The sequence below is a fragment of the Camelus bactrianus genome, chromosome 5 (genome assembly GCF_048773025.1).
Source record: "Camelus bactrianus isolate YW-2024 breed Bactrian camel chromosome 5, ASM4877302v1, whole genome shotgun sequence".
In the NCBI taxonomy this organism is placed as follows: domain Eukaryota; kingdom Metazoa; phylum Chordata; class Mammalia; order Artiodactyla; family Camelidae; genus Camelus; species Camelus bactrianus.
Genome location: NC_133543.1, coordinates 45015311 through 45033861, shown reverse-complemented (window position 1 = coordinate 45033861; position 18551 = coordinate 45015311). Strand labels below are relative to the sequence as shown.

Here is an 18551-nt window from a genome sequence, read left to right as displayed (position 1 = left end):
TATGTTCTCATATTAAACTCACATTATGGCTACTTTTCTTGTTTTGCTTTGAAGACATTATAAAGCTTGTATGGGCTGTCTTAGCTAAAAGTTTAGTGAAGTTTGCAGGAGGCAATTCCCAGACAATCTCAGCACTGTTGGGGGAATGTACCCTTTAAAAAAATGATGAAAGTCTAAATTTAAATTCCCTCCCTTTTCTTCTTAAATATACTCCTCTGAAATACTGAAAGTATAATATGTTAACAAGATATTGAGTTTACAATATTAAATTGTGACAAATAGTTTTAATAAAATATGTCAACATTTTTTCTGGATTACTCACTAATGAGGTAGCCACTCATTAATGGCAGTCATTTTACATTTGTGAAGTTTTGTTATCACGCTGATGTTTTTTGTGGTATTTTAAACTGCAAAGGGAAACATATCCTTGTGTGAGATTTCTAGAGCACTGTCAAATGTTATTCTGTCAATTCCACCCCGTGCCAAAAAGACCTCAGGAGACATAGATTGTAAATTTATTTTATTTTGTAAGCAACAATCAAAATATATTTGTGTTACTGATTTCTTCAAATATTAAATGGGATCTTAACAAAATTTGTCCACTTTGATGTATTCTTATACAACTTTGGAATCTGCAAGGACCCTGACTAAAGAAACAGAAGTAATTGCACAACGGAGACTGAAGGTGTTACAGTGCTGCAAATGATGCCAGATGTCTTACATTTAACCAAATACACCTTCAGAGGTCCCTTGATTTTGAGAATTATGAACAATAGAGAAATATATACTGAAAGTATCACTAATAGCTTTTTGCATTGCTTTATTTAAATACAACAGTATCCAACATAGCTGCTAAACACTGGACAATATTTGAAGTCATAAGTACATCCACATGTTCCTCCAAATGACGTTTGGGGTCCTAAAAAAAAAAGAAAGAATAAAGAAAGAAAAAGAAAAAAGAACCATATTACCGGTAGGCGAATTATTTAGATTTTTTTCAGTAGCTGATGAAACTGATTTTAAAAAAAGGCCAAACCTAAATTTATATATATTTTACAATTTAACTTTCCTAATATATTGTTACATTTTTCAGGATTTCTAAATCTGCTAAAATGTTAAGTAGCTGATAAAATAATAGATTACACAATGAAAGACTGGTGCACACAATGTTGTAACTCCACAGCAGAAATTATAGAGTAACAAAGTATTCTATATAGTTAAAAATCATTTGATTTTTTAAAAAAGCATAAGCATTTTATATGTGTGCATAAGCCTGATTATGTGTGTATATTTTCTGCCATGCACATATATTGAATGTCTAAGGGGATACTTTACTCAAAGACATACCAAGAGGTAAGAGTTCAATGTAAATTCTCATTACTTCCTCTGTAATTTTAAGTTAATTCCTATCTAATTTTAATATTTCAGGAATAGTGCTTTAAATGATTCAAGAAATATTCTTGGACCAAAAGTCACTGCTAGTAGTTTAAAAATTTAATACAATTTGGATCAATTCTAAAATGTTAAGAAGAAATATTTCATGTAGCTATTTTGAAAAAATATATCATAAAAAAGTATATAGGTACAATCCTTTAACTTAAAAATGATCAAATCTCTATTTGAAATATCTGAGTTAAAAACAAGGCTTAAAATTGCATTAAAACAAAGAAAGCTAGATTTAAATGCTTATTATATATTTAAGTTTAAGGCCGCACTGATAGAAATATTTTGGCTAAATTACAAAGCTTTGAAATAAAGGATATATATTGCACACAATAAAAACCTTTCAATTAAAGCATTATTTTCTTATATGTATGGCTAAAATACCAACATTTTTAACTTTAAACAAATGTTCACCACTGAAATTCTTTCTTGGCTATTCTTTTTCCTAAACTACAATTTCAATGTGCATGACTTCTTTAAAAAAACAAAAACAAAAACAAAAACAAAAAAACCCAGAGATACAACATGCTACAAATAATTTAAATAATTAGCCACTAATATTAAATTTTCTTTATCTCAGAAATAAGCCTTAGGGCATTTTAGGTGAAAGAGACTATAAGAAAGACTGGCAGGAGAAAAAGATACTGATCTGATTCCATCATAGACAGTTTTGCTTTTGCCATGCAGTAGGTCAAACTAGTGAAAGTCCCACATTTTAAAAAATAATTCTGATGATAATAAACTTTGCCAATTATATACTTCTCAGTTTCACTTTTATTTTAATTTACTTCTTTTATTTGCTGCTAACTATTAAGTAAAATCTACACCAAGAAACTATAGCGTCAGAATCATTTATTCAAAAAATTGTTACAGAATGCTATAAAGTGCTAGGCTCCAAGCTGGTGATCTAATATTACATATTAGACTAAGATAAGTAGTGGGAAAAGACAAGCAGGGTGACTATCGCATAGGACAGGAGAATAAGATGAACTGTATTTCATTTTGGTTTGGGAGGGTTCCTGTTGTTTTTTAATTATAATACTCAGAAAAGAGTGAGATTTGATCTTACCAATTATGATATTTAAGTCAGACCTTTGCCCCTACTGCTCTACTGGAGTAGCTGGCTTTGCAGTAAATTGGTAATACACTCCCTCAGTTATCTACATTACTTCTTGTGGCAGCTGGGTGATTCTTAGAGATTTCCCATCCAAGTATGGTCCTGGCCCAAACCTCCATAGCTTGTGAGATGTGATGGGATCAGAGCATATGGTAGGATGGCTGAAAGCAAAGACAGCTTAGTGTCTTGCATCTGAAATATCAAGATTCTGCCAACATCAGCAATATGATAACCATGTTCCATGAAATGAAAAAATGTAATCAACATTCTTTAAAAAACAGTCTAATTAATCTGTAGATTCTTTTAATTGGTTGGTGTGTTCCCCTCATCCCTCAGAAAATAGGAACTAAAATATATATTTCATCTTGGAAAAGTGGAGGAGCAAATAGTTAAAACCCTCCCTTCACTCAATATAAACTAACAGGGCTCTAAGCTTTCTCAAGACCTTTACCTACATATTGAAAAATCATATTTAAAAAACTGTTACATATGAAATAAACCTACCATTCTATTATCATCATGGATAACATTATTTCAAAAATAGTAAACATACTTCTTGAAAAATTAACTCAGGACACAAGTTTCCCAATTTCCTTATTTTCACTAAAGATAGTGTCTCACAGGTATATTTGTGATTTACTTCTCTGTAGATGGCAAAGAGAATGTGACATCAAATAATTCAGTAACCTTTAAAATTAGCATCACATTTACATGACAGAAGAAAAATGTAGAGTGAACAGACAGGGAAAAAATATCATACAGGCTCCAAAATAGTTTTTACTCTACAAGAGCATGTTACTATGCGACTGCATAACCTATTGCAGTACACCTCACCTGCTTGCCAACATTCTTTATTGCCAGCTGTTCAGGTGTCATCTTATCTTCTTCTTCTACAGCCTGTGAATGAAACACAAAGGACAGAGTTTCAAATTCTAAATTTACTTTTGCCACACAGAGTAATCACCAAAGATAATGATGACCATGATTTTCATTCTCAGAACCTTTTATTCAAATAATTTATTGAATAAAAAAGCAAAATTTTGCTGATCTTCAGAACAGCCTCAGGGTAATTAAAACTATTACCACCATCATTTTGAAAACAGACTTAAGAAATTTGTAAAAGACATTGAAAATATCAAATTGGACCACCAAATGGAAGTATTAACCATTTGCAAACTGTTACGGAACTCTCTAGGGGATGGCTAAACTAGAGGACAGAAGAATCTAAGGCAGCAGCTTATGGCACTGTAGTGCTAGCTAGTCCTACTCTGTCTTTTTTTCTTTTCCTCCTTTCACTATGGTTCTCCCCCAACTTCCTGTATCCTTGTCTCCTGTGTTCCTTGTCAACCAAACGTATACGTACCCAGGATCTAACTATCAGTAACACTCAGGATCAAAGGACCTGCTGACTTTTGATCCACTTACCAAATCATATAGTTTTCTCCCTTAATACCTTCACGTATTTAAGATCTCTAAAAGTAATACATGTGTCTGAAAAAACTCACTTCTCCATATGAATGATCTTTAATAACCATGAAGAAATAGAGTAATTGGAAATTTTCAACATCAAAAAATTACTTGAATTAAAAGCCAAATGAAATAAAATCAACCAAAACCATATATATAAACTACCTTTCTAGCAGAATAATTCTGAAATAATTAAGGCATTTAGATTAGCTACCACCATTGCTCTCTTTCCCAATAATGGCACCACAAAACCTCTTTATTGAAAACTCTGAGTTTAAGGAACCTCCTTCTAATAGTTTTGGATATGCTATTGCCTGAAGCATTCTGTATCAGGTGGATTCCTGGTCTATGATTTATTCACAGCATTTGATAAATGGAAAATGAAGAAAACGTAAGGATCACCAATCTTAAGAAATAATACCACAACACTTACCACAATATGGTTACAAAAGAGGGTGAGATAATAGGGGCAGAAAGCAGGAAACCAAAATCCCAGTGTGGGTTAGATTTGGATACTCTAAACTTAATAATCTCCCAGCTGCCAAATTTCTTCATGTGTGAACAATGAACATGTAGGAAATGCAATCATCAGACATTTCCCATAAACTGGGAAGTTTGGCTGCATTTCACACCTTCTTAATAGTTTTGTAAACAGAGAACTTGAAAATGAGCAAAGATGGCAAGTATCTAATTTTATAAATGGACAAACTATCTAGAGAATTTTCCCCAGTAGATCCTGCCTAAAGAGAAAAGATGGTGAATAAGTATTGTATCTACTGCTTATTACAGGATATTTATTTACAACACATCAATAGGAAATACATTGATGACTCAAAAAGTGAGAGAAGGAAAAATAAGTTAATAACACTCCAAATCTAGAATTCCCTAGACAGAGAGTATGTTCAGAGTCAGATGTCACTTCTCTTATTCTCAGCTAGTTAAACAAGTATCTCCTAATTGGGACATTGCTTCTCCCACTATCTCAGTGTTTCACCTATATGGAAACATTGGTAACACATAAAAAGTTTTTCTAAATTACTTTTACAAATCATGACCCTATACCTTACTGACTTGAAAACATATTAGATGAATGGAACAATTCACATAAGTTTGTACTCTATATCCATTCAGTGTTAGTTGTTCTATGCACATGCCAACAAATTGTACTTTACTGGAAGGAGGTAAGTGTTGGAATTTGGCTCAAAATACCAATCCATGTACAAAATAGTTATTATGGAGTATTTTAGCATTTCAAATGTCAAAGATGGCAGATATGCAGCGATGAAAGTAAAAAACCATTTAGAACACTGATCTTACATAAAAGGTTAAATAGAATTATAAAAGCTCTAACTCAATTTAAAAAATCTTTTATATCATCTAACCACTTCACCAATTAGTTCTTCCAATAATTAAAAGAGAGAGTTCACAAACTCTTTGAGAAGTACAGATGGTAAAAAGTACTCCCAGCCATAGATGCCATCTGGAAAATGAGGAGCAGCTGTAGATTTAGGCATATACTAAGGTTGCAAACCCCCATGACAAAAGAGTAAGCACATCTCTTACATTCTGAGATACACCAGATCAGATCAGATCATCAAATCCCTAAATATGTTCTCCATCTACCTAAGTTACCTTTATCTCATTTACCATCTGGGAAAGACCAGTTTGTCTTCATTCATAGGTCTAATCTGGCTAGTCACCAGGAAAAATTAAGAAATGGTATCAGCAGAAACAAATGAAATTCAGGCACAGGCAGTGTCCTCACTAGGGAAACTTCTGTGTTTATGGCAACTTCTGTGATTTGGCATCAAATTTTGCTTTTGCATCCGTGCTCTTCGGTTTACTCAACCAACAAAAAAGCACTGAAAATGTTTGTGGCTATTCGCACTAGAAACGTTTTAACAGTTTATCAACAAAGACCCCCATATGGCTATCCCATCACGCACGGTCTGCACAGTTCTAAGAAATTCCCAGAATTTGGTCTGTTATGTTACCAAAATCCCCTCAGATGTGCCCCCTATCTTAAAGAGGCTTTACCAAACCCATTAACCTCATTCTTTTTTCTGGTAATGGTCAAATTTCTCAAATGAAAAACCTGTCTTTCAAATTCTACCATTTTATCTACCCTTTAACAAACATGGGTTAGATCCTTAGCACTTCATTAATACTCTTTTAAGGATCTCCACCAGGTAAATTCAAATGAACTCAGTTTACTTGAACTTTCTGAACACCTTTTCCGATATCCCTTTTCTAATCTTTAAACCTCTGCTTTTATAGACACCATGTCTCTTATTCCACTTTGTACTTCTTCATATTTATTCCATTCCTCAGGCTTCTTTTTTTCCCTTTGACATGTTAACTGTGTTCACTCTGTAACACGCCATGCTCCCATTTAAGCACATGCTTTCTAAAATCACCTATACAGTAATTTTTGCCACAATTAAACAATCTCTGTATGACTGCTAATGAATGTAAGATAAGGCATTTTACTTCTTTCTTGATTTTTATAAAAAGTCAATGTATTGACTATAACTGAAAATCACATTATGGGTTAAGTATAGGGATAGAGAGTAAGTTTAAAAAATGGCTTTTATAAAATATACTTAGGAAAGCAAAAACAAACATAAAACAATTAGAAAACTATCTGAGAAAGTATTAAAGGTATGAATATGGAGAACAATAAAACTGGATTTCCTATAACCATCATTATTAAACATTAACATACATATTAATTTACTGAATCCTTAAGTAGTTAATCTACATTTTACATAAAGAAATTAGGCACTATCTCCTATATGTTAATTCCAGCAATACTTCTACTATAATTTTTTTTTCTAACTTCTCTTTTGGAATAGCTTATAACACTCCAGTACACTCTATGCATGTTCTCAACAGTAGAATTTTCATCATTTTACATACTCAGTAAGTAACTATTAAGTGCTCACAAAGAGTAAGACAGCTCCGGCTCTTCAAGAAGCTCACATTTGCGCTTTACTTTACCTGCCTCTAAATCCCAACTTACAACGCAGAATGAAATATACAAAAAAGGAGTGTGCAGAGGAATGATGGGGACACACATAGCCACACAGCCAATAAGCAATGAAACTGTGACTTAAACATAGTCCTACCTGTCTCCAAAGACCTCGAAGCAACATTCACGGCAATTTGAGAAATCATTACTTTTTAATGACACATCCTGAATAAAGCCAAATCTGTAATTTATTAAGTGTCCTCTGAACAGCAAAAATTCTTTTTAAAAACATTATAAAGAATCAAATTTTAAATGTAATTATATAAAATAGAGATAAAAGATAAAGATCGTGTGTGTGTGTGTGTTCCCATACAAGCATGTGTATGTATAACAGAAATTGTAGTTCAGCTAGTTAAAAAAATTTTCTATGGCAGAGTCTACTACTAGTTGCCTACCCAATATACATCTCCTTCTTCTTCTTCTGTAATATAATCCTGATTTTATTAAAAGCAGCAATGCTCCCAGGTAAAAGACTACATTATATAGCCTTTCCCAAAGCAAAGTATGTCCATTTGACCAAGTTCTGCCAATGAGATATAATCAGAAGTGCTATGGGGACTTATGGAAAGGATCCTGAAAAGAAACTGGTGTAGCTGGTAGGTATCCCTCCTCTGCCCATCATTTTTCCCTGTTGCTTGGAACTCAGATGGGGATGGCTAAAGCTTTAGCAATCACCTTGAATCATGAGCTCTAAAGGATGGAAGCCAATACAAGGAAAGTGATCAAAAGATGGGAGATATCTGGATCTGCAATAATTTCAAAGCTTCATACTGGCCTCAAATTGCAAGAGATGTACATTTCTACCTTGCTTAAGCCATTGTTACTTAAGCTAACACAATCTTAGATATAAATAACAATTGCTTAGTGAAAAAACTGCAAATAATCCAGGATTTACATAAAGTATAATATTCCCCTACCTTCCACCTTGGAGGTGACACTGTTAACAACAGAATAGGTTGAGATATATGTGAGACAGAGAGGTATCATTGAAAATGGAGGGAAGATAACATAGTAGGCACTTTTCATATTGTTACACAATTTAGTTTTTCACACCTAACAGCAAGTTGTAAATATTTCTCTAAGTTGGCACTTGTAGAATTTCATTCTTCATAATAAATCCTTAAAAGAGAACATGTTGGCCTAAAGAGTTATATGCACTTTTAAAACTGAAAAATAAAACTGGGAGATGGCCTTCAGAAATGTCATATATCACTTTATTTCCACACTAGTGGTGCATTTTTCCAAACCATTTTTTAATTTGAAAAGGAAAAAAATCTACTTATACTTTTAATTATTTTCTTTGATTACTTAATAAGACTAAACTTCTTTCATGTTTATATGCCATTTGTCTTCAGTGAATTTTTCAACTCTGTTGTCCAATTTATTATTGTTTTTTTAAATTATTTTATAGGAATTCTTTGTCTATTATGCATTTTGGATACTAGCCATTTCTGTGTTATAGGTACAAATATTTCCTCCCAATCTGACTCTTAATAAGCACTCAATAAATGTTATTTTTATTGCAGATAAACTTTACTGTTAAGTTTTCAAAAATTTCAAAACTCACTGATATTCTTACCAGCACTAAACCTTTGGGAAGCTCAACTGCAGCTTTACAAATATTGAGTCTTTCTTTTTGGAAACAAGGGAATTTATTCACAAAGGTTTTTATTATTATTCAAGTCATATACATATTCATATATTTATATTTTTAATAGTAGCTATTCCTAAGTATTTTGTAATTTTGGATGCTACTGTGAACTGATTTGCCTTTTATATTTTTCAATTGGTTTCAGCCTATATAACTGCATGGTTACTGTAACCTACACAATTCTCAATAATCGCAGTTCTTAGTTTTCTAGTTTAGTCTCATGCATTTCTATGTTTGATTGCAAATATATTCTATCATACTTAAATAATGATAATCTGGCCTGGTTTTCCCAATATTTATATCGCATTTTGTTTCTCTTATCTTACTGCACTAGCACAAAACAAGACATTTAATTACTGTGGTAAACCAACTGTAGTTATATATTACATATTTTATATGAAATTACGTGAAAGATGTATCCAAACATTTTTCAGGTTACTAAGTAGACAGTATTTCTACTTAAAAAGTAAACTGTCAGATCTCTGAATTTATAGGGCTACCTATTTGAAAACAAGGCAAAATTTTATGTTTCTATGCTATTCTTAAAATAGTCTTACAATTCATTTTTTCACTGGCATATTCATTCACAAATATCCAAATATTATCAATATTAAAAAACTGATGCATCTTGGCATGAAAAAATTAGGAGATTTGGAACAAAAGAGTTGTGGGTGCTGAAGTTCAGTAATTAGAGAAATCAATGACTAATAATCATGCAGAATCTCTGCATGGACTTCAGATCTGAAATTAGAAAATGGGATAAAAGAATTTAACTTTTTTTCTAACCTTCTTTCACTTTAGGAGCTAACTGGCACCTAACAGTAATTACCTTAGTTTAAAACACCAACCAATTAAAAAGAATACTATGAAAAACTAGTAGTATGGGCCTTTCTTTTTATATTTTAAGTGTTACTAAAAACTCCACCGCATTCTCTTTCAATCACAGAGGGAATTACAGTCCCAAATTTGGACTCCTTCATATCACAGCTTACACATTGTTTTCATTTTATAACCAAACCTTACAAGTTTTTGAGTACTACAGAGAATTTTTTAAAACTGTAAAATAGGAAAAACTTCTGTGGATGGGCAGCAGTAACCATAAATAGGTTATTTCCTGGCAGTGGTACCAATAAGAATTTACTTAAACTTGTAATGCTACAGAAAAATGAAAACCATTCCTACAGTCTGCTGAATAACTTAAGTCATAACTTTTTAATTTATAAAAGGTTTACTGTTTTAAATACAATAAATTAATGCTTTCTCTTTAGTCTCCACAGCATGAAAACATATACTAGAAAACATATACTAGAAAGATAAATCTCTCTTTCTCTCTCTATATATATACCTACAATCTAGAACCAGTGGGGATTTCCAGTTGGAACACTACTTGTAAATCAGCATGGTCTTCAAAGTCAAACCTAATTCTGCTGTAATTTAGTTTATATGGGCCCATCAACATTTTTTCAAAGCCCAATTCTCTTGAACGACTTGTTGTTACACTTGGAAAATTTTATACACTGTCTCTTGGCTAATATTTATTTTGTAAAATGTGTATAATTTAAAAAGAGAAATGATACTTCTTTGGTGTGACAAGCAATATTATTTTTAACTGCCTCCAAAAGCTCTAGCCCCTGCCATTAATGTTTAGTCCCACATAGAAAACTGCTTGTTGAATACAGAACTCTTTATCTCCTTTCTCCATCTTTGCACTTCTACTTAAATTGGAAATGTTAATGGTACCAAGATACTTCCAGTCACCGAGGCAGGAAACATTTAATTCATCTTTTAATTCCTCCTTCTTCCTTCACTTCATCTATCCACCTGGCACCATGCTTTATTTTATTTGCCTACTGAAGTCTCCCTTCCCACTGCCACTGCAGTAATCCAGACAGACACCTAGTATCTTTTATTTGGGAGCAAGCTCCTCCTAAACAGAATCTCCACTTCAAATCTCCCTTACAACACTTTCTTCCATACCATTGTCAAATTATGTTTCTAAAGTCAAGTCCTAGGTATATCATGCCCTTGATAAAAAATAATTCTATCTTGATTTTCCGAACCCTGTTACTTGACTTAAAAAACTTTACTCCCCACTACTCACCCTTTTATGTACACCCTTCTTATGTACTCTAGTCAAACAGTTTCCTAAAGATGCCCTTACATTTTCTGTCTCCTAGTCTTTGCTCATGATGTTTAGCTGGCCTAGGGTAACATTCCTCTGTATGTCCAAATCTTATTCTTGCTTTAAGGTCTAATTCAAATGTTATTACTCCCTAAGACTGCATCCTGGGTCTCTCCCAGTTGAAAGCAAAAGTCTCTGAACTTCTACAGGACCTCACATGGACTTCTCTATGGCAGTGTTCTCCAACTTCTAACATATGTCTTGTTAAAATGTAGATTTTTATCTAGTTGGTCTGAGAGCCCACGTTTCTAACAAGATCCCAGGTGATACTAATGCAGCTGGTCTGTGGACAAGTTGAATACTAAGGTGTTATGGAACACATCAATTTTGGCCTAGTACTCTGGTTATGAACTACTCTTACTGCCCCTATTTTCCTATAAATAAAGGCAAGATCCCTGTTTTCCACTGCAAGTTATACAGGAGATATTCAATATTTGTAATCATGACATTGTATAATATGTATATATGCTTCACAAATTGCAGGTTTTTCAACCCATTAATAGGCTGTAAGCTATATGTCTATGTATATACTATATGTGTATATAACTGAAACAGAGTGAAACTGAGTTCAAATGAGAAAAAAAAATCACTTGTTATAAGGGTAAATATTGTTTTGTGAAACTTTTGTTGCAATTATATATACTCACATTCATAAACATTTGCATGTCCTAGGTCAAAACATAAAATCTATTCTTTATGTGGGTTTTGGTCCAAAAAGTTGAAACCACGTCCCCCCTCAAAAGACACTGAAATCCTAACCCTCGTTAGAGATTAGAGTTATGCTGCCACAAACCAAGGAATGCCTGGGACTAACAGAAGCTGGAAAAGAAAAACAAGGCTCCTCCTCTAAAGGCTTCATAGGGAGCACTGCCCTGCCAATACCTTGATTTTGGACTTCTTTGGAGTAAATTTATTGTTTTAAGACACCCATTTTATGGTAGTTTGTGGTGGCAGCCCTACGAAACTGATACAATATAGAAGATACATTTTAGTCACAGCTCAAGTATTCTCTTAATTTCAGAATTGTAAAAGAACATAAATCTATGAACAAAACATTATAATGGCCACATATACTTAAGCATACAATAAAGATTTTCAGGAGATTCTGAAAAACACAACTTTTTTAACAACCTCATATAAAGTACTCTCCCTTAGTACTCGTCTTTACATCATCCTGTTTATTTTCTTCACAACACTATTACTATGTTATGTATTTTACGTATTATGTTATGTTTATCTGCTTACTTTGTTTCCCCTACCAGAAAAATAAATTCTGTGAGGACAGGTCTTGTTTCTTACCATATTCCCAGTGCCTGGCACACAGCAAGTTTTCAATAAACATGTATTAAATGAAAAACAGACAAGTCCATAAAATAAGTTATATGTATCAAGTATTAAATGCTGTTGTTCACATCTCCATGTTCCCCTTCCCTTGTAAGAAAAAGTTCTCTGATTAACGAAGCAATTTCAAATGTGGAACTATTTCACGTGGTCTGCAACAGGGGTTGGCAAACTATAGGTCATGGGCCAAATCTAGCCAGCTGCCTGTTTTAGGAAATCATGTTTTACTACACAGCCTCACTCATCCCTTTACGTACTGTCTGTGGCTATTTCTTACACTATAATGGCAGAGTTGAGTAGTTGCGACAGACCAGATAGCCTGTAAAGCTTAAAATATTTATTATCTGATCTATAAAATAGGCCACTCTATTTCAAACTATACTGTATTTATACAATGTCTGACATCTAATCACATATATTCCAAAGATTATAAGAAATAAATGTTGAAAGTAAGTTTTTACCTTATTGTAATTCTTGGCTAATTCCAACATCTCTTTTACAACTGATTCATTGTGTTTACAGTGTTCACTGTAGTCCTGAAGTGTCAAACCTTCCATCCAACTCTTCTTATGCAAATTTAGCAACATCTAAAAAATATAAAGCAATGTAATTATTTCTCCATGTTGAGAAAATTTCCTTCACTTGTCTCGAGACACAACAAAAAACTTTTGGAATTAATGAATTTAAATTTAATCTTATTAATTTAAATAAACTCTAATAAGAATTCTCCTAAATTTACATTAATAAAGTCTAAGGAATACTCCAAGCCCGTGGCCTTTGCATTTGCTGTCCCTCTGCCTAAAAGGCTATTTTCCTTATCTTTATATAGCTTACTTTTCTCACTTAAGAGATAAATGCCACTCCTCACCATGCTATATAAAAAAGCCACCTCACAGTATCTAACCATCGTTCCTTCCTTAACCTGCTTTATTATTTTTATAACACTATCAACACCTGAAATTTCTGTCTCCTGTTTAGTGCATTTCTCTCTCACTAAAGAGAAATCAACAGGCAAGGACTTTGGTCTGTTTATTTTAAGATCACCAAGGTCTAGATTCTAGAATCTAGATCACAATCTAATCATATTTGATAATAAATATCTATTGAGTAAAACTACTACGTTACACACAGTATTTCTAATAGTTTATATAGCCCAGCTTTCAAATGCCAAGGAAGTAAATGGCCCATTTACTGAATGACTGTGTATCAATCTTTCTGAGTCCCTGTTTACATATCTGTGAATTGAAGGCTTGTATCAGATAATCTCTAAGTCTCCTTCAAATTCTAATATTATACCTATAATTTTAAAAATTAAAACTTCTTTATATCAGAATGAAAAGTCACAAAACTGGAAAGGAAATCACAGATTCATCCAGTTTGCAATCACATCAGCAAATTGGGGTCAGATCCTGTTTGTGACACCTTAGCTCACTGTTTCTCCATCTGGACTCCTAGTTTTGAGTACATATTCTTAGAAGTTTGTAACTTTTCATGTTTGGAGTCTTAAGACAGTTTTTCTTAAAGTCCTACTCATAATGTTCTTCAGTTGAGGACTATCGTTGAAAAAGAAGAGTTTTCTAAATGATTGATAAAAAATGGAGGCTACAGAAGTACAGTTGTTCTTTTGCTATCAGAACCAGTATACTTTAAATGAGACCCATAAGCCTTGAGGATCTGAAGACACAAAAGGACATGTATGAATTTAGTTTAGAAAAATTACTTATGAATATATGTATGTACATGTATGACTGAACTACTATGCTGTACATCAGAAATTAACATTGTAAACTAACTATGTTTCAATTAAAAAAGAGAAAGAGAAGAAAAATCACTTGTTTAGAGATTTGCACATAAAAGCAGTACAAAGTTTTTCTTATGCTGGGGAATAAGCTGCATGGCAAAATCACCTATGAGAGTTTTCAAGACACAAAGTTCCAAATTCCCCATTCCCCTCCTAGGGCCCAGAGAGGCAAGAGTAGTTTGAGGGGGAAAAAAAACTGGGAAAATGCTACACAAGACATTCCAATACACAAGTAACTCCAATTTCTTTGATTGTTTCCCATCTTCTCGACACTGATAGTGTTTTAGAAAATACATCGTCAGGAAATTTTGGTGCAGCTACAACTATCTATGCTATAAAGCTACCTATAATTAAATGTTGACAACTGAATTTTTCTGCACTTCAAAAGCAAACAAAGGAAGTTCCCACAGAGCAGCAGGATAATCCTACCATGCCCGAACAAGGATTCCACTGGGACCCTCAGGTAAGACTTGGGTTAAGTATACAGGTTGGTGAGATAAGAGTAAAGGCAGGGCTTTTGGTATCAAGAAAGCACCTGAACTAAGCTATACTGAGAACATAAATATAACATTAAATTATGTAAGTATTTATGTGTATGGTTTTTTTACACCAAGAATGGTAGCTAAGTTCATGGGGTACCATAAGAGAAAAAAGGAAAAAGAGAAAAAGTTGATGTAATTAGATGGATATTTCCAAATAGCTGGGTCAGTTATCAGACTGATAAAAATATTTATATATCTGAATGAATTTTTCAGTTTGTGTATGACTGGTGCCCTTTTTCATGGCCTGTACCTATTCTGCATAAAATTAAAATAAGTATTGAAAATGTATCAAGCTGTCAGCTAAATCCACCACAGCAGACATAAACTTTGGGACAAAAGCAAGCAGCTGGAAGAGAGCTGTGTGGCTCTGTATCCCCTCAGTCCAAGGAAGAACTGGTCCCCTGTAGCTCCTCACTCAAAACTGTGCTCAAGTACCTAGAACCTTACTGGTGGCTTTGAACTTTTGAAACAATGGTTTATCAAACTTTAGAAAATCTTATACAGCACATCCTCCCCCACAATATGTAAATAAGATTGAAAATGGAGGTGATCAGGTTGAAAGTGGGAGTAGTATGGAGAGCCCAACTTATTCCACCTCCCACACACCCTATGCACTAGAATCTCCTTCTAAGGTTAACTTTGTGTGGAACAGTTTCAACTAGTAAGAAAGGTCTTGTTTACTACCGATTGCTTATCATGTTTGAGCTTCAGAGTAGATGTAGAAATCAAAACTTACTGGCTGTCAAATAGTACAAAATTTTTTTTAAGTCTTTCTCAGAGAGAAATACAAGAAGCTCATTTGGAGAATGACTACTTGTAATAGTAAAGGAAAAAAAGCAGTTCAGATTGTAATTTCAAAAAGCAATATGCAGACTTAAATATTTTGAATTAGTTGAGAGAAAAACTGTACTTGAGATAATCCTAAAATAGTAGAAACAAAAGAATACTAATCCACCAAGATGCCAGGTAGTTTTAAAGTAATCAAATTAGAAAATTGCCTGGTATAAAAAGGTAGAAGAATTTAGATCTAAATATCTGAAATCTCTCAAAATGCATTTCCCTCTTGATTCACCTTTAGTTTATCTAAGGTAACCATGGCTTTTTAAAGCACTATACAATTACAGTCTAATTTATTCCTTTAAAACTTGGGAAGCTACTTAGTAACTTAGTAACAAACAGCCATTTTATTGGATAAGATAAAATAATGAGAAAAATCACAGAATTAGAAGAAAGATTTTTATAATTTATCATAAAACCAAACTGGAATATTTGTTTCCTACTTCCTCTTCTGCTTTAGCACTTATTAATAAGGTAAAATGTCTTTCAATATGTACAATAAAATATTCAATATTCCTTTATTTTATGTTGCAATTCATCATGAATGAAAAAATACTTGAACACATTAATGAAAGAGGTCAATAACTCAAATTCAAATATACCAAGGAATAGTTTAAATTATTTGGAAAAAAAATTCTTTTCCTCTAAGATAAAGATTTAAGCTTACCTTCTGTTCCAGTTCATTTTTCCGATAGTTAATAGTAATGGAATAATAATGTCTGTTTAGTCCATGAATTAATGCCTATATAGATAAATGATTAGAAAAAGGACTGATTAATATTTTTCATCTAGTAAAATAAATACTACTGTTTAAAACTGTTCACATATCCTGCAGACAATACCTTTACCATTGTCTAAAAGTGGCTTTTTAATCCTAAATAAAGATTAAATTATTTTTTTCTCAGCTACAAGTTTAGAAGTGAGGTTTAGAGATATGGGGCACACATTCTTTAAAGCATGATACAGAGCAGCACAAATTTAGCAGTTTTAGTAGCCTTGCGCAGAGTCAGAGAGACAGTTAGACCTTATCATGATCAAACTCATAAATTAATTATCCATAATTTATAAATAACACATAATTTATTAAGTCTGATTTTATGATTTGCCTTCGTTATTTCAAAAGAAAAGCCTAAAAAGTCATAATAATATACTTAGTTCCTTCACACATAACATTAATATGAAATTTCCCTTTTCTTAATTCAGCTCTAATATATTAAAATGATTGTGTCTGCACATGTCTCCAAATTAACAAAATGGAGTTTATTCTTACTGGGTCTATTTAGCTCATGCTCTTACCCAGTGACAGGCAATCTCAGCAAGCAGAACTTTTTCCACTGCAATTGATCGCCAAGATAAACAGGAAAATCATAATAAAAATTTAAGCTAATGGCATACCTCTGTTAAGAAACAATTTCTCTTCATGTGCTGTAATCCATTCACAACTGCTCAAATATCTAACTCTAGCAAGAGATTCAAATGAGGTTCAGAACAGTTTCTGCGGACTGCTGTATCAGCCTAAGACATTCCAGTACAGAAATACACATCGGACATATTTTCAAGTATAAAAACAAAAAAGCTCAGGAATCTTAAAATGATAAACAAAACAACCACCACACTGTCTAATAATTGAGATTTTTATAGTGTAGTCTTAAGGTGTTGAAATAGAAAAAGGAGTGGAAGGAAACATTTAAAGAGCACCTGGCATGTGCTTTACATAGTAAGTCTTCTAATCTTCACAACAATCCAGTAAGGTAGGGTGGTTCCATCTGTATTTTGACAGATGAGGAAATAAGACACAAGTCTCAATTTTTTACTAGTTTATACCTAGTAAAAGGCAAAGCTGGGATTTGAACCCAAGTCTTTCTGGCTCCAAAGCCCATGTTTTTTTGTTTTGTTTTGACCATACTATGCTATAATGTATTTTAGGGAATTCTTGGATTAAATCTTTGTACTTTAAGGACCAGGACAAAAACAAAGCATAGTCTTTATTTTTAAACTTTGCTAGCAAAAATCACTCCACCAAATAATAAACCATTTTAGATATGTACTGAAACAATCCCTTCTTATATTCTTAACATTCGCTATAATAAAACAGCTGATACACAACATTAAAGTACTAACAATATCTATTAAGTCCTCATTCATTACAATAATAATCAAGAGCAATTAATTAAATTTCAGTGCACAGAAATGCTATACTACTGTGCAGATAAAAAAGTAGAACTAATCAGTGCCTCCCTTAATCTTACATCCTCTGGGTAGAAGAATTAGAAAAAGGTACCCAATCCTCTAAGCAGACACAGCCCGGTTGGAGAGTGGAACTCAGGTTAGATTTCAGGTGCTAACTGTCCTCTAATCCAAGTGCCTTTGTGCAGTGCTCCAACTATATAATTCTACATAGTGGACATAAAGCTAATAACAGGTATGGCCAGCCAGATGAGCCCACAGACAAGTCCACATTTCAGAGACTGACTGTACTGCTGAAATACACCGTTTGCAATTTGAAGGCACTACCTATTTGATTTTCAATTACATTATTCAGTTAAAAGTAGTAAAACTAACACGAGCAGCATGAAAGATTAGCAGGGACAATAACAAAATAAATAAAATTTAAATCAAATGATATCCTTAAGCCATCTTCCAAATTCACTTACTTATCTGCTGTGTACCCCCAGCGCATTCATCCCAAATCACACATAAACTGGCCATGTAGAGACCTCTTCCCATGAGCCCAAAAAGCACAGCATCTTTTATTTAGCTTAGTGAAAAATAAATTCTTTTGAACTAACCAGTCTAGCTGACATTGAATTACAAGTTGTGGCAGCATAGACCAAATATAAGATTAGCTTTACAAGGGGGAGACTAGCTTTCTGAAAGGGTCAAACTGCAAATTAAACATAACATACTAGCAAATGCCATAGTATATCAGGCAGATAAAGAAGTTATATAACCAGGAAATTTCTTAAAATATCAATACTTAAGTTGTAAATTTATACTTAAAAAACATATGACGAACTTAGGAAAATTTAGGCAATTCTTCATTAAACAGGATATTGTCCTGAAGCTCATTCACGGACTGTTTGAAATCTGCAAAGCATGGTTCCCTGTTCTACAGCATTATATATTGTGGGATAAATAA

General features: G+C 33.1%; 1 protein-coding gene across 2 annotated transcripts in view; it reads right to left on the bottom strand.

Moving 5' to 3' along the window:
* Window positions 1–503: 503 nt before the first annotated feature.
* Window positions 504–18551, bottom strand: part of PSMD14 (proteasome 26S subunit, non-ATPase 14) — an 85928-nt gene continuing 67880 nt past the window's right edge. For both annotated transcript variants that reach the window (XM_074363778.1, XM_010971375.3), the window contains 4 exons: window positions 16080–16154; window positions 12694–12819; window positions 3395–3457; window positions 504–919 (listed from right to left, as the gene is read on the bottom strand). In XM_074363778.1, coding sequence (XP_074219879.1) covers window positions 821–919; window positions 3395–3457; window positions 12694–12819; window positions 16080–16154 — 363 coding nt within the window. In that variant the 3' untranslated portion in view covers window positions 504–820. The remainder of the gene's footprint in view (window positions 920–3394; window positions 3458–12693; window positions 12820–16079; window positions 16155–18551) is intronic.